Here is a 20,026-nt window from a genome sequence, read left to right as displayed (position 1 = left end):
TGACCCAACACAGAAAGCTGTCTAAATTAAGCTAAATGGCTCTGTACTTAAGCAGATGGGGACAGCTCAAACAATCCCTCTTCCATCATTATCTGTTCTGGCATGATAGCCTCTGGCAATGGGAGATGACTTCTGGCAGAGGAGTAATGACAGATGGAAGCTGTTAACACCTGCAGTGAGCAGTCATTTTTGCAGCGAATGTCTGACCATGCCTCCCTGTACATCCTGTGGATTAATGTAGGTCAATGCTGCTCTTAAATCAAATGGAGGGAGCTGCTTGAGAACATTGCAGCAATCTTTGGGATATCCACTCCATTCCAGCCAAGAACATAATCTTGGAGCCTTATATACTTAAATAATATGCTTTCTTATTAGGTCTCAGACAAATAGACCATATTTTTCTGTGGTGTGATCTCACACTAGTCATAAGAAAGACTCAGTAAGAATTCTCCTATTTTATATTATCCTAAAGAACCCCCCCCCCAAAGATTCTAGCAATTTGCAGCTAGTTACAAAGGTATTTGCTACAATTTGCATTTAAAAATACAAAATTAGACACTCTGAGTGATATAATTCTCCTTTGCTCTGTTCTCATCAACAATGGGTAAAATTGGTGAGTCCTGGTCCCAGCTGTAAAGAACTTCTGTGGCACAGGCACTTTTGCAGACAGGCAGGTCAGGATACGATTGCTCTTTGCAAGATATGGGGTTAGGGTAATTGAGTTGCTGATGGCCTACAATACATAGCATAACGGGGGCGGGGGGTGTGTGTCTAGGCAGGGCTACAGCCAAACAGCAGCCATAGAAGGTTATTATCACTTAGACACTTAAGAAATTATCCTGCAACTTCATTAAATTAAAAAATGGATTTTTAAAAGTTAACTGCTAAAAACAATTATTTTATTATTAAAACATTACATTTTATCACTTATATTGTTTAAATATTTTTAAATTTATATTATTAAACAGTCAACGCTACAGTTCAATGGGTTTTTTTTGAATATCATGCTTTTTCAGTTTTTGATAAGCTGAAACTCTTCTGCACAGATAATGTATTCTTATATTGCAGGAATATGGGAAAAGCTGAAAGCCTGCGAGTTATGAGTAAAGCAAAGGGCACCAAGAGCAGAGTGAGAACACTATCAAGATTGAAGGAAAATACATTAGCTGAATGTTTCTTCTTAGACACTCCACAGTGAAATAGCTGGCAGTGCTGAAATTAAAATGGGCTTATTCTAAGTTTCAAGCACAATGCACGGCCATGAGTGTTCCACTTTGTGTATCTCAGTTTTACTGAGTCTCTGCATTCAGGTAGATCAAGATTTGAAGACTGTTTTTTCAAGAATTAGAGGTAGAAACTTCTTATAAGTATAAACATGAATTACATTATGGGCAACAATTTTACAGTAAAGGGTGGCCAAGGATTGTGGAATTTTATAAAGTATTCAATACTAATGAATAAATAAATATATATGTACAAAGCCTGAACTCGCATTCTAAAAATATCTTACTCATTTTCCCATTTGATAAATAGAGACAACGAAAGTTTAAAATGTTAGTATTCCTGGCTGCCACAATTACTGTACAGAAGCCGCTACGAGCAACTGCTTTTTCGGAACAAAGCACCCGACTGGTACAGGTGAGGGAACGATGGGAAGAGTTGGGAGAGGCTTAGCATCCCGCGTCTCTAGGCGGCGCAGAACTCGGGAGCAGGCTGGTTAGTAATGACACTAACACACAGGGACTGCTCTAGTTCTAAACAGTCAAATGAAGACAGCAGTTCAGGGCAATGACTAAGACAAGGATCATGCTAAATAGAGTGCAACTTATTTGCTTTCACAGCTGGTGAGAAAGTGAAGAATCACAAATACCTAGAAACATCGTCATTGCCACCCACCTTCTGTGGTGACTGGGAGAGAAATCTCCATGCAGGCAGCAGACTGCGCTTTTCTAAAGGGGGGCCTCCCAGGCCCGCGGCGATTTGCTTTGGTGACATCCACGCTAGAAAGCCGTTTTCCTGAACTGCAGCTCTGGGATGTTGGGCTTGTACAGTGACCATTGACATGATCTGGAAAGTGAATGCAAAAATTACTAGGCAAAGTGTCAGCTCCCAAATTCAGACTGGAGGAAAGAAGGAAGTTCTGATATGTAGGAATGGTCTAATCCAAATCCTCTGAGATAAACTATTTGTTTTATCAACCTGGCACACATATGTAAGAATAACTCATCATATTTGCAAGGTATATTTTGAAATTAAAAAAGGGACATACAACTGGTACATGCTCCTACAGCTGCAGATTGGACTGCATTTTGTTGACCTATGTATACAGGAGTTTATTGAGATATAGATGGTAACATTGTCATCTCCGATGTTGTGTCTCCTTGTTAAATACCACATAAATCTGAAAATTATCTTTCCTTTTTGCTCTCCTAAATAATTGCAAGTGTAATTTACTACAAGATGGAGTTTAGCACTAGATACCTTACCCACCTGACTTGAAGATGCCATGCAGCAGGCATCTCTTTGGGATAATTATAAGACTAGCCATGATATTGCTTAGTGTTTTATTCTTTTTATACCACATAGGTTTATTTTACTGTTTAAAAAAAAAAGACTACTGAAGAGGTGATATGCCTGCTACAGATCTAAAGATGTGAGGCTGAGTCTTACTTTGAAAACCAGGCCATGGTCAATCAACACAGCAGGTATGCTGCCATCTGATAGGAGAATGAAATAAGGTTGCAGGAAATGCTAGCTATATTAGTCTGTTCTTCATTGCTGAAAAGAGGTCTTTAAACCACAAAAATCCACTCAGCAATGCTTAGATCAGAGTTCAGAATGAGTTGGACTGGATCACTGGACTACAACATATATTCAAGGGATACTTTTCTTCCTTTTACATTGGATACAACAGTAAGAGGAGATGAATTACTGAAAGCAATTTTTCCCTCAACATATGAAAGGATACACAGCCAGAATTATTTCTGGTCTGCAGATAATTCACACTTACCATCAGGAAAACAATTCATGTGCTATACGTAATTTATGTAAATAACAAGTAAAGAACATAAATTCAGAACTATGCAAGCACACTGACTATTTCTATTCAAAACAATGGAATCTCAATACTACAGGTAGGGGCAAACTTGGAGCTTCTGCCTTTGTTTTAAATGTCAGGCTATTTATATCTCAAAATTAGTCTTTTAGATTCTGTACATAAATATCAAATTCAATTAATTCTCTTTGATTTGTGTTGTATCCAAGGAAAATATGAATTTTAATATAGCAAGACAAATTTATTTCTTTATTACTATGCCATTGTACACCATCAAAATTTATTTCTATGTTCAAATGAGAAAACCGGCACAGATCCTATACTGAATATAGCATATAGTGTACTATTGTATGTAATCTTCTAATTTGTAAGTCATGTCCCTTTCATGTGAAAGCAGTTTGGTCTTGATGAACAAAACAGGAAAGAATTGTTCGGATTTATATTTTAGATAATTTAGAAATTTAGTATCTGTACTGCATAATGAAATGGCTCTGTAGGAGACACAACTTTTATGACTCTTATCATGTTTCTTAACACATGACTATTTACTGAGCTAACAGCAGGTTAAGAAAAAAACTGATGTGGATGGTTCATTCAACTTGGAGTTAGGGAAGTTTCCCAAATATGCTGGAACTATTCATAAATTTCAGTAGAATGCTCTTAGAGCCAGGGGCTTTGTTCAAGTGCACAAGCTGACTGTCCAACCTCAGCAACAGATATATCCTCATCCAACTGCTTCCTTTCTTCAAAATTCAGTTGTGTGAAGGAGTTTCAGTGTGATATCTAATTACCTCCTGCAGATCCTAGGAAGTGGTGAGGAACATAACAGAGTAAAAAGAATCAAATTCTATAGAAACATCAACAACATTTGTGAGTCCCTTTCCCTGGACATTGCACAAAATGGATGCAATTCATCTAAGTCCCTATTTACTATGACAAATTTTAAGAGAAATTCTGCTGTCTTTCTCTTAGTATGCGTGTTTGTCTCAGCTTTCCTTCATGGGCCCAAATTAAACAGAAAAATCAATGGGATCTGGGCACCTAATTCCCTTTAGTTGTTTTGACAATGTCTTTCCAAATAAGCAAAGCCAGTTCCTGTGCAGAGAATAAATCAGACCTCATCCTAGAAGCTGCCAGGATTCCCTTCAAGAATGGAAGCTGGTGAAATGTTCATGAGTGTTAAAACATTGAAGGGAAGAGGGATTTTAGTGATCAGCTACACCCTTTTCCATATTTTGAAACAGTTCTTCCAATTAGATACAATTATTTTTCAAAGGTATACAACTAGCAGCAATGCAACTCTTCAAACGTTAGTTAAAAAAAAAAAAGACCGCACAAAGACTAGTATAATTCTGAGATTATGACAGCAACATTTTTGCTGAGAAGCTGAGGAGAATGAACAAGGTCAAAACCACCCAATTCTATGAGAAAACTCTATGTGCGTATTTAAAAAGGAATTTCTTGCATACTGTTATGGTATAAACTGAATGATACAAAACTTTTCAGAAGAAAGGTTAAGTACCGTTTGAGAAAAGGTTCCTCACTGCATCATCTGAAAGAGAATGAAGTGTGTAAGAAAAGTGATAAGAAAAAAACAATACTAGCTCGATACAGTATGCTCTCCAAGGGTGACTGTGAGGATGCTCATGCTATCACCCTTTGCCAAAATGACTACAGTGATTTACTAGTCCTTTGAGACCTGAGTCTCCTGATCCTCCTTTCCATGACAGATGTCTTCTGGTTTACCCAAAGAACAGACAGAGGCGCCTTACAAAGACCTGGCTTTTTCCAGTTCTGTTCGGTTTGAGAGACGGAACAACATTTTAACTTTCTCCTTTGCTGGCTTCCTGCTTGTGTCATATGTGCCCACTCGGGCTCTTCTGATACCAGAAGTGTTGTTTGATATTGAGCACTAGTCAATACCAGAGACATTAAGAGTGGTACTGAAGAAGCAGTGCACAGACAGCTCCGTGCTATTAATGCAATAGTGCACCAGCTTCTATCTCCAGCCTATTCCAAAGAAGGCAGGGACTAGTTGCTTAGGGAGAAAGCAGTGCACAGAAAGCCCATCTCTAATTTCTACCCTTTTTGACAGCTGCATTTGCCACCTCCTTCTATCCCTTTCCAGGGATGCCATCACCACTGGTGCTATGTGGTCCCATGTAACAGCCATCCCACTCTACTTGGGCAGCAGTCTTTTCTCCTGTTTGTGGCTAGTGAACTAAATAGCCAGAGCTAAGTTTGAACCTGTTCTGGTCATTAATTTAAACGTGTAAGGCTTATGCAGCCCATTGCAAGTAATCATAGTAGATTGCTCCATAGTATAATACATTACTTCATTTTATGCTGATTTAACTCAATTGATTTAATCAAGCATCTAGTAATAAATTGTGCCTAAGATCTATAATATATATAAAAAAACTCACGTACGGAAGAACAGAAGTTTTTATAAACTCATCTGAATTGGGATTGTTTATGGAGAAGGAAAGTCTTCTGCTCAGAAGAGGAGTTCATGACATAAAACTTTCTATTGTTCTCCATGTGCTGATCCTACAGTGCAGGTCCTGGTTGCTTGCCTCCATTTATACTCATTGACTTACCTGTAGGATTTAAAACAGCTTCAGCTATCCCTCCTACCGAGCACTAGCACCAGTCAGTGCAATGGGCCCCCCAAATCATGCAGCCCAGCACTATCTGTGCAGCTCCATATCCCCCTGGTTAAACCAGTGCTGCAACCCACTAGAAAGTGAGGTTGCGTCACGGTACAATATTGAGGTGGGAAGCTGAAACAGCCTATTTCCCCACAACAGGCACCTCTTCAAAAAAGAAATGGAACCATGTTGGAGGGAAGGCCGGTGGGTCACACAAAATACCAGGCAGATGATGAGATTAAGAGGAACTGAGGAATTATAAAATTAGTTACTGTGAACTAGACAGAACTACTGATGTGCCTTGGGAGAGATGCAGTGCACGACATGACAGCAGCAAGCCTGCTGCAAAACCTCAAATGTAATCTGACTTTTTTTTTTTACAAGGACTATTACACAGACATAAGGCATATGAGATATATACATGTGCTAATTTTAGTTTACACATATTAACCTGTGTGTTACATAGCCTGTATTGTCAAACACGGCAGTCATACAGCTGTTTCACACTACTCGGTGAACTTTGCCAAAAGCAAAAGGAACCAACAATATACCAGTGAAAAGCTGACTCTCTGTTAAAACAAAATGTACTAAAATGTCAGTAAGAAAGGCTAAATGTGTTTTTGCAGTTGCTACCTAGACAGTTGTATTGCAGTGGACATTACAAAAGCAAAAAATGACAAGAAAGACCCCTCTTTTTCAGTTCTAACAAAGTGATAAAGTCACACAGAAAAACTAGCTGAAAATCACTTCTAACTAATGATGTGAGAGAGCCTGAGAACAAAGGAATTTAAATACGATTAATCAAAAGAAGTACGGTAATATCACCCTAATTTGGAAGGAAGTAATCAATAAAAAAGCAAGTAGAAGGAGCAGAGAGTGCTGTTTTAATATGAAGCAGAAAGATTGACAAAAATGAGTAAGTCCCAGAGAATCTCAGCAGATGCTGAGGATTACTATTTATGCTGTTAAAGGGAGGAAAAGTCCATCTGTATGCACCAGGGTTTTTTTGTGTGTTATCAATAAATTAGCTTTTGGCTGATAATTACAGGTGTGATTAACATCCTTTTCTTCACAGCAAAAAAGATACACCCTTAAACCAAGAAAAATGAGACCTCATATAACTGTACAAATAGCCTGCAGAATAGTCTCAGGTTTGCATAGAAAATAACCAAACTTGGTGTAAAAATAGCATAATCATTCATTAATAAGAATACAGACTGACATCTTAAATTGTTAACAAATTCTTCTTAATTGAAAATCCCTTGCAAAATCATGATCACAATTTTCTCTTGGTACAGTTCTGTCAGCCAGGTAGGGGAGAAGGTGCAGCCCCTAGCAGAGGTTAGTATGGATGTTCTGCCAGCAAATGTGCTTTATTGTCATCATGCTTTCTTCAGTTTGAAGAGGAAGGATGAATTACCCTATTGGCATATTGCTAGTACATTTAGGTCCACTATACTAAGAGTATAAGATACTGTCATTACAATATACTGCCTGAATAATATAATAGTGTTCCCATAATGGTAAAGAGCTCCTATCATGCACTTAATCCTAGACATCACCATTTTCCTGAAAGCAAGGTGAACAGATTTATTTTTCAGAGAAATAACAGAAAAATTTTCAACCACATCACAGTATTTTAACTGCACTAGCAGCAAAGCATGTGTGTCATCACTGACAGAGCCCCTCAAAAACTATTTTTACCAGCAATTATGAACAATGAAACTACAATACAAAATAAACAATACCTAAATGAGGAACACAAAGAATATATTACCATACGTCATAACATCACTTCTATGTTATCTCAATAAGCAGACCCTGTCATTTCAAATTTAAAAATAAATCTAGCTTTGTTCCTTAAGAATGGTGATAACATTCTGGACTACTTCAGATTAATTCTATTCCTTGGATTCCTCTGCTGAATCTTTAGTGATCGTATAACATCACACTACCGGACCCATTTTCTCAAAAAGTGCTGGTCATGTTGATTTTAAACATTTTGACTTTTCATCCCTACTTGGGAAGATAATTTTTTCCCTGAAAATCTTTGCTTTTAACTAGAGGTTAAGAATAGCTGAAATAATTGAGCTAGCAACAGTGGTCTCATTTGTAATACCTCTTTAGTGCTGGCTTCCAAGTACAGTTATTGAAACAAATAGTTGCTGAAAGAAGAACATCAGAAGAGCGTGATTTTGTTTATCCACAGGAGAACACATTGTAGATCTTTGCAGATCTGTTGGCATATTTTTTACCTTGAAATCTGAAATGCCTACAGGGCTACTTAATCTTCAGAATTTTTTGTTGACCTATACCTTAACTTGCCATCTCAGCCTAAGTTATAGACAATTTCTACATCATTATCTCTTGAGAGAACTGAAGCTGGTAGTGTTTTATTTTGTGACATGATTAATAAGTGATGCATTTATTGTTCATAATTATTTTGGGTGCAAAAATTTGATCTTTGTCCAAAGTGTCCTTGGTGGTGTGCCAGTACAATTTACAGGAAGAACAGTTGTTCCATAGATGTTAACATACAAATAACTTGCTTGCAAATACTAAATAGAAAAAGGCACAGATGTGGTCAAACAAGACATTCCAAATATAATTAAGCTTGCACATAATTTTTCTGCAGCAACCAAACAATTCTAAAAGAATCCAAGTTTTAGTCAAACCTTCTAACATTTTATTAAAATACTTCTAATTCTAATAAAATTCTTTTTATCCTAATAAAATTATTCTGTGCAGAGACCACAGAATACAACAATACTACATATGTGTTTGTATGTCTTAAAAAAAAAAAAAGACTTACCTTTGACAGCCCTCAGTGAGGAGCTCTTTATTAAGTAAAAATTGAGAACTTAGGAAAAGTGAATATCTATGATATTGTGAGCCTACCAAATGAGTATCAGTTTATTATTGTCAGCTCTTAAATGTATGATGATCTTTACTGCTTGTTTTGCTGTTCAATTAACAAAGAAATTATCCCACTTTTCCTTCATGATTAAATTTACCTGTATCAGTTATAAACATTTTGACTAAAATATCATTTTAATAATTTTAAGTATGAGTGCAAACAGCACTCATATTTTTCTTTAATTTTTCATGTCTATGTGCATTTCTTTTAAACCACTTACTGGTTAAATCTCCCACATGTATCAGCACGCTCTCTCGCTCTCACACACACGTGCACACTCTTTTTTTTAAATCTGGAAACTTTAGTAGTCAGAGTACAGCCCCTTTCTGCATTTTAAAAATAATATAGAGCACATACCTATTATGCTATAACAGTCTACAGAGCTAAGCTGCTGATAACTCCCATTGCTTTTTTTTCTCATTGTTATTTGCACTGGCAGGGGGCTAATATTTCAATTAATATAGCTTTTTTTAAAATGTTGGACAGTTAACATTCTCTTATTTAATTTAGGAGGAAACCGATGCTGTCACGCAGCTGACATTTAGCATATGAAAGAGACATTTTTATGTAGTAGGGTCCTAGGCACCAGACTATCAAAATCCAAAACTGAAAATGTGAAATGGTAGAGAAAGCAAACATCTAAAACCTTTTTTCTAAAAATAAAAACCATTTGCCCAGTTCACAGTGTTTTTCGTCCCAGTAGTGATCAATAGTGATCAAACTTTCAGCAAGGAAGGCCAGCCGCATCCTGGACAGTATTAGCAAGAGCATAGCCAGCAGGCAAGGTAAGAATCCTTCCCCTCTGTTTGGCACTTGTGAGATTGCATCTGAAGCAGTGCCCAGTTTTGGGAATCTTCTTACAAGAAAGATATTGACATACAGGAGTGAGTTCAGCAGAGGTCCTCCAAGACAGCAAGCCACACATGATGTACAAGGAGAGGCTGAGACAACTGGCTTTTTTTCAGCCTCAAGAAGAGAAGGCTCAAGGGACACCTTAGTGCTGTTTGTGACTGTGTCACAGACTGTGTCTGTGTACCTGATCATAGGATACAAAGAATATGGAGCCAGAGTCTTCTCAGGGATGCATAATGGTAGGACTAGAGGCAAAGGACACAGTTGGAACATGGAGAATTCTGACTAGATATTAGGAAAAACTTTTTTACAATGTGGGTGGTCAAATTCTGATCAAATACAGGTTGCCCAGAGAGGTCATGGAATCTCTGTCCTTGGAGGTGTTCAAGACTTGAATAGCCACAACCCTAAGCAACCTGATCTAACTAGACATGCTTTGAACAGGGGGATGGGCTAGACGACCTCCAGAGGTTCCTTCCAACCTTAATTATTTTACGATTCCAAACATAATCAGACTTCAGATGATTCCTCAGTTCAACTGGTATTTTCAGACTAAAATGTGAACAGAAATTACCCTTCTGGAAGAAGCAGCATGCTGGACTGTCTATAATCATCTTTGCATAATTTAAAAATGTATTAATTTTCAATGTATATTGTCAAATAATTCAAGAAAAGTATTGTTACAGCTGGATGCCTGGATTACCTTTTCTAAAAACACCAGGCCAAGGAGAAAAGCAACCCATATAAATCTCAAATTTTCAGGGATACTCTTTAGCACTGAAAACAAACTGATTCAGGGCCAGAATAACTAGTCGAGAACTCTCCACTTAAAATCAATCAGTTTTTCTAAAGTGGCAATAAGCAAAAAGAGACTAATGGCTTCAAAATTTTGCCAGTTGAATGCACAGCATTTGTTCTGAGGTAACTTCTCAGCAGAATGAGTAGTAGTGACTAGGAAGCAATGTCTATTATGAATCTAATAATGTCTGCTATTACAAATGTTAAACTATGTTGAAAGGGTGAAGCTAGAATTGTGTTGCCCTACCGCTCACCCCTAAAATAAAGCTAAGAGGTACTTTCCAACATCTGGGTCCTGCTTGATAGGCTTAGGAGCATCAAGGAAGCATCCCCTGGATGCTTCAGCAGGGGCATTGGACCTCCAGAGGTCCCTTCTGACCTGAACCATTCTGTGATTCTGTGATCAAGAAAGTGACACTTCCCCTTCAATGAACTACAAAGGCATCAAATACAGGATGTTTTCATATTGCAGTTGGATTATTATATGCATAAATCTTTGGAGTAAAAAAAAAAAAGATTCCACAAACCTTGTACATACATAACATGGAATACAGAATCATAACCAAACCTCTTTTGATTGTCTCTTACAATTGCATTTTATGAAGTCAACTTTCAGAATTAAAATTTGGGGGACTTTGCATCAGAAGACATTTCTCAAATCCTTGAAAAATCTGAGCTTCACTCTCAGTTATCTGTTACTTTGTGTAGTTTTCCACTACTGCATAAAGTGGGAGACATTATCTCTGATCTGTGTTAAGAATTCATTCATTGCCTAAAAATGCCTGTAGACAGCATAGGAAATTACATTAATCTTTTGAAGAACATAACCTGGCAAGAGGAAACAAAACAATGGCTGTCTCTATTTGCATTTTCTTTTGTTCTTTGGCTAACAAAGTCTAGATGACAGCATTAATTCATACCGTGAAGCCATCTGTTTATGGGAATTAAATCAAAATTATCAGTTACCCAGTACCCTAGTATTAGCAGTTACCCAGTATTAGCACTATATCAAAATAAAAAGACACTGAGATCAGCTTCATTATCAGTCATACAAGGGGCAAAACGGAGTCCCAGAGTACCTTCAAGTCATGAAAATCCTATACAAGGTATAACCAGCCACCTTCAGTCATGGGATCACATGTTATTCTCTTAAACACTAACAAACTACTCCTCAAGCAATTGTCAGTACTGGTAGCACCTCCCCCTGAAATAGATTTAGCATCTACTTAGCCTCTACTATTTTAATTCAAAGCAAAGTGAAAACAAAGACATTACATGATCCGGATCCTAAGAAGGGAGCAGAGCTGTAAGCTGCCAGACGGTAATGTATTTCCCAGTGAGCTGCAGTCAGTGCTGAGAGAAGGCGACGTATCAGTACTCTTTGAAAACCTGTGACCCAGAGTCAACAGGATGGATGCACAACTTCTTATCATGTGAAAGTGGTGCCCTGCCACAGACCTGAATATCTTTAATACAAGTGTGGACCAGAAAATATTGTTATCCACTGGATATTAGGACTATTGATAGAATCTTAGGTAATAACCCAGTAGCAGATAAATAATCTGTAAGAGCTCTACCAGGGTAGTCAGGACATTTTGGAGTAAAAGTAGATGAAATGCAGACATTATTCATCATCTTGTCCAGGAGCTCTTATCTAAATTTAGCTCCTCACTTCGGGGGAGGGGGGGGAAGGCTTTTTTCCAGCTAATTGTAAAATAAGCCATCTACAATTCAGCACAGTTTAGATAGGTAGAATAACTAAAAGGAATCTTCCATCCCTTTATGACAGCCATGAAGCAGAATTAAAACAAGTTTTTTGTTTTATTTGTTATTTTTTAAGCCCTCTTCTGCAGTTGAGTAGCCATGAAAAACTGCCAGCTAATATACTGAATGCTGCTGCTGCATGCGTTATCCCTAGCAGTCTATCAGGCTCACTGGTGTTGATAATATGTGAGGACAGAGTATTCAAAAACTGCGGTAGTGACAGCAAACATAATGCTTAAGTGACAATTTGATATTAACCCTCAGTCTGTAAGAAATTTTTTAAATTAACTGAGCTCCACCAGTTTCTGCAGTCCAGTGAAACAGACCTTCACTTATTTTTAGTTTATACTGAAATTGTTCCATATTATTCAAAAATAATGAATACAGGCAAGCAGAGGAATGGTAGAAACATGACTGTTTCCAAATCATTAATCTGCAAATCCGCAATTGTGATACTGCATGTTTATCGCCCTCCTGGCTGCCTAGCTCCAAAGGAGATAGCTTCAAGAACCTCCCTACATATCATACATTTAAAATGGATCATTATGCCTTCTATACTCTTAAGTTGAATTTGTTTAACCTTGTACATCTTTCCTTTTGTACATATTTCTCCCGCATCCCAGTCCTAGTTTTTTTTACATAAAACTGCCTCCAATTTGTCAATATATTTTAGGTAATGCTTATGATATCATTCAGCACCCCCATCATGATTGCAACAGAGCTGTGGGTAAGGCTGTTTTTCCTCTGAGAGGTGATTTGAAAGTTCTCTGTCTCAAGATGTTAAATGGAATCAAGCCACAATTTTGATTCCCATATTACATAGTAAAGCCCTCACTGCCTCTAGGTAAAATGTTTTGTTTTTTGCTTTGCTAAATACCTATCAGTAGAATCTTTTAATCAATAAATTAACCTTTTTTTTTCCCCTTAAGATTCAGGACTTTCAGATGTGCTAACAAAATATAAATGTATTTCATGTTGTGTGTTCCTCATTGTGATCCTTTTTAATAACAGTAACAAAAAGAAGTCTGACCTGTATAACATGATTTAGCCTAAGATCCTACTCTATGATTATTTCAATACTCTATGTATTCACTTTCCTTCTTAATTGCTGCCCATTCAATTAGTGATAAAAATTATTTTTACAGGTCTACAACTGCCTACATCACTCCTTTTACCTTTTTGGAATATCAGTACCATAATTTTCCACTCCTAAATTTTCTGGTGCATTCCTGCATTCAGTTTCTCAAATATCATTGTTAATGACGGAGTAAATTATTTCAGCTAATTCAGTTTGTACACTGAAATTGGCCTAAACTGGATTGAATTTCTCAATCATTTTGCAACATTTCTGTACTGTCTTTATTGGGAGTTACTAGCAGTTTTCTGAGTTGCTCAATCATTTATAATCATTTATAATGTGGAAAGCATATTTATTCCCCTAATGTTTGCCTTGGGGACCAGTGCTATGTTGGTTTGTACACACATATGATTCCTAGTGACAGAAATTAAGTTCAGATGCATTATGCAAGAATATGATTTAACTTTATTTTCTATCTCTGAAGAGACACTCAGAGTAATGAGACAGGGCTAACAAGGCTTTTTCAGTCATCTTACATGAGAAACTTCCCATGAGAGCAAAACTAGAAAGGATTCCTTCGGACTGAGAATATTTAAAGATAATTATAAAAATCTTTGCGTGAACCATACACTCCAGTCCAAATGCCAGGATGGATGCCTTTAACATGGATATTTAAGAGGGCATGATTTGCCCCAAACATTTTTAGGTTATACAGCATCTTAAATTTTCACTTCAGGTTTTCTGCAGTGAATTTCAGCTCTCATTATGTATTTGCACTGAAATATTAAAGAACTGAAGAAAAAGTTACAAGAACCCGTGTACTTAACAGTTGGCAGAGGTAAGCCTCAAGGAGAGTTCTGAGATACGAATGTCTGATTTCTGATCTGATTTCTCAGAAGTTCAAAGACACCATATAATATACATCTTTAAGTGTCTTATCACTGTTGTGGCATGGAATTTGTACATCAAATAAAGAAAATAGACTAGGGCATGCATTGGGTGTTACAGACAGAGATAAACATCATTGACAACCAGTTATAATGGTTCGAGCGTGTCCAAAGTTCTGGAGCCATTTCATAGTAAAATACTACACACACAGTGTGTGATGATTGGCAAAATGTGTCTACATGACATAAATGAGCACTAAACAAGCAAAATTCTGAGAGCTGCCAACAGAACTGTATGGGTTAATAGGTGGTTTTTAGAAAGCCTTTTCAGACAAAGCCTCCACGGTTATTGTGTTATCTCATGAATCAGTTGGTAAAATGCTTTGCCAATGAATGTAAGGAAGTTCAAAGCTGTTGGCTTTCGCCTACCGTACCAAGATCAGTCTTAAGATCTGTTGGCAGACTTAACTTTCTTGATCCTTTAACTGAAACAACAGAAAAAGGAGAAAGGCAGTTGTTAATAAGTAAGAAAGAAAAAGTAGCGAGGGAAAACAACATGCCATCTTCTGGTTACTAACATACTGAAAGTTTGTAAGCACATTTTCTTAGCACCATATAAAGGCAGAATTATTGTTTAAGTATTTTCATGTACCACTACTCAGCAAAATAAATGTAACTGAGAAAAGAGGCACTGGAAAAAATATTATTCCAGTTCTCCAGAAATGAATGGTGCTTTACATAGCTTTGGCTACGTGCAGCAATATCTTACCTTGTGATGACAGGAATGACGAAAAAGCAAATGAGATTAAAGTAAATATTGCAAATGCTGGTTATGCAGCAAATCACGAATATTTAAACACCTGGAAACCAAGTTAATAAGAGGGTGCAATGAAATTATGAGTTCTGATGACATTATATCTCAAGACACTATTTGAAAAAGAGAGGGCATATTGTACAGGTAATGGACTCAGAACATATTATTGTACATATTGTGGAAAAGAAGGCAGATCACCCAGAAATGAAATATAGTAGCTGCAGAATAAAATGTGGTATTATCTAAACATTAAAATATTACACTCTATTTCCTGAAGTTTTAATTATGTATTGCATACTAATTAAAAACAAAACTATGATTTTGCTTTTGTTTGAAAATGTTTTCATTGTTTTACACATGAGCACATTTTTAAGCAATGAGCACCAGAGAACTGAAATGAAGCATGTCTTGCAGCAATCAAAAGGGCCTTGAATTTGTAAAAGAAAAAAAAAACTTAAGAAAACATTTATTAATTATTCAGAAGACTTCATTTCCAATATGGTTCTTTCATGCCACCGTCATTCATCATTTTTTCACATTGTTTTCTGGCTTTTAAAGCTTACCCATACTGTCGATTAATAAAAGTGAGCAATGAAGTATTAGCTAATTATTTTATTACTTCTGAAGAAAGTCCCACGTGATAAATATCACAGTGGCAGGAACACTGGGACATATAAAATAAGGAACAAGTCATTTGCAAATGCTATTTAATAAGCATTTAGGTCAGAAGGATGCCCAGAACAGCCACTTAAAGCTTCAAGTCACAGAGCCCCTAAAAGAAACTTAAAGAACTGTGTTGCAAAGTGTCAAAAGCTACAAAACCTGCAATGTGGCAGAGGAAAATATCAAATCACATCTACACTAGGAAGTATTTTTTGGGGGGGATGAGTAGGGGAGCCCTTCATGCTCTTGAGCCAGGTTTTAGTATCAGAAGAAACAGCACAGTTCTCTTAGTAACTCTTTTACAGCTGTCACTATAACTGGGTGTTTTAGGATAAGGTCAGGAGATCTCCTCAGAGCAACCTAAAGTCAAAATATGCATCACTAACACTAATAAATGGAAATCACCTAAGCAGGATAACAAATGTTAGGCTCCTACATCCATTTTAGGCATTCATACTAAGGGTGACTTGATTTTCAGAAGGGTCTTTTAAAAACACTCAATTTTTCTGCGCAGATGTCATACACTTTCAGGCTAGGATTAGAACATTTCAGAACTGTAAAACCTAGCTACATTTGACACTAAGGAGCCTTATTAGTGCTTTCATCATAGAGGTTTCAAGCTTTGTAAAGTGCTAGTTTAACATCTTCTAATTCTATGTTACAGGTATTTCTGTAGCACCAGGATTACATGTCTTAGGTTTTATGCCACAGCTGTTACCAAATTGTAGCATACACACCATGGTGATATGTCTGAACTGGAAGATTGCAGAAATAGTTCCCAACTATTTGTGTGCAGGCTCTTAGTGGAGACGCAAAGTAAGCACTTTCTGATTCCTCTCAAAGATCCTAGATAGCCAATATCTGGGAGCTCCATTGGCTCCAGGTGTACAATACTGAAGGTTGCAATCAACTAACACTGTCTCAGGAGGCTGAAGTGACTGAGGTTGGGAAAGAAAGGGAAAAGGGTATAAAGCTCATGAGTTGGACTACAGGTACAGGGACAGTATGGGCATCCCAATCTGGAAAAAAAATTGAGAGAAACAGGTGCATAAACTTGGGGTTTTTCTTTAGAGGGAGGTGTAGTAGGGAATATAGGGAGTAGGAGGATAAAGGACAGAGAAGCATGGCATTGGGAAATGAAGGAAGTACAGCTGAGGAAGCCAGGAGTTGCTGCAACCACTATCTCCAACACCAAATTTGGAAATTCTTGTTGTAGGACATGATTGTACTAAGACCATATTAGAAGAGCATGGACAACTGTCAATAAACCAGAGCTCTGAGGGTAGAAACAAAAGATGGAGCTGATTGCTTTCATGTTTTAACTGATTAAAACTGTGCATAATACTTTTATATGTATAACTAACGTTTAATATTAAACTGATCAGGAAGTAGATAATGCTATGTAACCTATTTTTAATATCTAAATCATGCATATCTTACTAGCTCTACATTTATTATAAAGGAGGATCATGATTAGGAAGCCCATCTTGCTAGGAAAGAGCTTTTGAAAATCAATTTAATTTAATAATGAAGTAGAATATAAAGGCACAAGAGGATAGCAGAATCATTTATCATCATTACTTGTTTGTGTTCATACTTGAGGCAGCCAGCAGAAATTGCGATGCCACAGTGCAAGGCACTGTACAAACACATAGCAAAAAAGTCCCTACCCAGCAGAGCTTAATGCCTGAACAGTCAAGATATCCAAAGATGGGATAAGAAAGAGACTCACAGAGAGCTAGTACGTATGGTCTGGCCACTAGCTAAGATGAGAACCCAGATCTCCTGACTGGATAACATCCTATCTGGGAACCTTATGGTTCCTGTTAGCCCTTCAATGAAAATGCCAAGGCATAACCAACACACAAAAGTGTGCTTGCAGCTATGGCATTTGGTGGTGTGCTTCTTCCAGCTGGTAAAAAAGGAGTGTGCTCAGAGAATTTAATATTATTCAAAGAAAGGTGACTTCATATGGCTGTTTTACTATTAGACAGCTTCTGGCTCTGTAACACTTTGGAATACCAGGCCCCATATTCAGCTGCTAAAACATGGATTTAAGAGCCTAATATTTAAATACCCAGTTGGACAATCAGGGCCTCTTCATGTACACTGCAAAGTCCTGCAGGTCTGGCTACTGGGGCTCAGGGCCAACGTAGGGACAGCACAGCTGGGGACTGCCCCCTTCCCATGGGACCTGCTTTTAAGTTTCCCATTTGGCCCCTACCCAAGATACACCACAGCACAGCTGGTCTTGAGCCCTGCCGCAGCTCTGCCCCTGCCTGGCCACAGGCCCCGCCAATCAGGACCTCTGGGCCAATGTCCCAGCCTGGCCTTGGCCCATCCCCGTCCTCATGGGCCATTGCAGGGCTGTATTGAACCTTGGCTACCATGCCCGGGCTTGCCCTGCTCCCTGGCTTGGGTGCTGCAGTGTGGAGCCCTGGCTGGGGAGGCCCTGCCCAGCTGGCATGGCATCGCGCTCGCCTCATGGCTCCCCATCCCTTAGGGAGCAGTCTGCCCTCACTGCTCCTTGACACACACATCCTTGCTCAAGATATTAAACACATTAATTCATTTGATCAGAAAACCCCTCACAGGCCAGAAAAAGTGATAAAATACCTCCTGCGCTCTCCATGCAGGTGCTAACCTCTCTTTTATGATTAATTAGCCTTCTGACTAGTAAACATTCTTTTAAATTCGATATAAACAAGTAGAAATGATTATGCTGGCAGTGTTATCAATAACCAAGTTTCAAAATAAATCATATTCTAATTCTATGTTTTCACATACGCAAAATGTTTTGAAACTCATTTGAAAACTTACTTTCTTGCTTGCTTTCCACCAGAAGAATTTAATATACAGAATGAAATCTCTTCAGCTATTTTGCAGTTACTCAAGAGTTAAAAAAGAATGACTCTTATAGACTTCATAAAATTCTTCTTGTAAAAAAGCTATTTAAAAACATTTCATGTGAGAAAACAGTAGCTTTGCATGGGCCCAATCCTAGCTAATTTATCCAGTGGAATGAATCAAGATAGTAGCATTTGGAAATCACAATAAGCATAAGAACTAGAAACTATTTCATTAAGAATCTGCTCAGAAGCTCAAGGAAATCCACTGTAAAAGTCTATACATTGCTTTCTCTAATCTATTGTCTTAAACGCATTTCGGATACGGGTACCCAACAGCAAGGTGATTCCTCAAGAAAAAATACCAGCACTTTCATTTTAAAATGCACATTTGAGAATTCACTCTCCTAATTACAAACTAATGAAATTCTTTCCTACTGGCCTTTGAAAGAAATCTAAAATGTCCTTTGCATCTTATAGAAAATCTAACAATGAAGGGAAATAATTATCTCAAAAATGCATGCTTTGTGCTCACAGTGTGTTCTCAACTACATGCTTCAATATGAAGCTGTATATATATGACCAAAGAATCAAGGAACAGAAAACCTATATTCCCCCAAACCCCTGAATACATCTTCTGCAGTGAGATGATAAAAATAAAAGTAAAGCTTACTGGATTTTGTAATACATTATATGGGAATTAACTCCTGCATCTGCATGTGGCACCATTTACATTTTGAGGGCCTACAAGACCTCAGAGCTTATACATTTTTTTAAGAGCTACTGAGCACTACAGCTCCCATCGAGGAGTGAATGTAGTACAAAGCCTTTATTTTTGAACCTCAAATCACAAACTACAAGCAAAATGACGTTCTTAATTCAAAGATTATGGCATCCATGAGTAAAAGTAAGGTATTCTGATGGTATTGAAAAATGTGGATCTCAACTTTTCTTTATATGATCTGATATATCTTTTTAATCCAATCAAAGGCCATTTTATGGCATGCCATACTGCATCACTGTTCTCATAAAGTACAATTTAGAAAAGGGAAGTGTTAAGTATTTTCATTCTGCAATTCTTACCAGTGTTATTCCATATATATCACCATATGTAGGATGCATTTTATTTATGGAGGAAACTGCCACCACTCAGATATTCAAAAGTAAATAGACTCTTCCAAATGGTTTTATTAATTTCTTGTCCTCCTATTGAAAAGCCAGTACCGCAGCATTTAAAGGATAATTCAATTGAAAGAAGATACCAGTGGTCAAAAAAGATCACTCCTGTCTTCTGCCTACCATTCTTAAAGTGCAAGTTTGAAATTTCTTCGTCTACTGTTACCTGCTGTGTGATGTTGTGAATTTCAGAGATGCTTTCATTAGACAGTTTAATTTCATGTGATAGTCTGAAAGTTGTTCAGATTGGGAATCTGATTTTTCACTTTTATTGTTTGCAAAGCCATGCCTTTCTAAATAGTACACGAGGGGCACCTGAAAAGACAGTCTTGTTGCGAAACAAGTTTAAAATATTGCATAATAGAAGAAGTTGGATTTGTATTGGAACTGGAAAACAGTCCGGCATGTAAAATAAGGAGCATTCTTCAGCACTGCATCTTTTGCTCAGTGCTCCAACACTCACAGTACTAGGCTCCACAAGAGAGAGATCAGTGACAGAACTCAAATGACTAACTTTGATTTGGG

General features: G+C 37.5%; 1 protein-coding gene across 1 annotated transcript in view; it reads right to left on the bottom strand.

Moving 5' to 3' along the window:
* STXBP5L (syntaxin binding protein 5L) overlaps nucleotides 1–20,026 on the bottom strand; it is a 220,723-nt gene that overhangs the window by 27,036 nt on the left and 173,661 nt on the right. Inside the window, exons 21-22 of the mRNA XM_067302244.1 lie at nucleotides 14,437–14,487; nucleotides 1,897–2,067 (exon numbers count right to left, since the gene is read on the bottom strand). Coding sequence (XP_067158345.1) covers nucleotides 1,897–2,067; nucleotides 14,437–14,487 — 222 coding nt within the window. The remainder of the gene's footprint in view (nucleotides 1–1,896; nucleotides 2,068–14,436; nucleotides 14,488–20,026) is intronic.

Source organism: Apteryx mantelli, chromosome 1, assembly GCF_036417845.1.
Source record: "Apteryx mantelli isolate bAptMan1 chromosome 1, bAptMan1.hap1, whole genome shotgun sequence".
NCBI classification, from domain to species: Eukaryota; Metazoa; Chordata; class Aves; order Apterygiformes; family Apterygidae; genus Apteryx; species Apteryx mantelli.
This window is presented reverse-complemented; position numbering and strand designations above follow the sequence as displayed.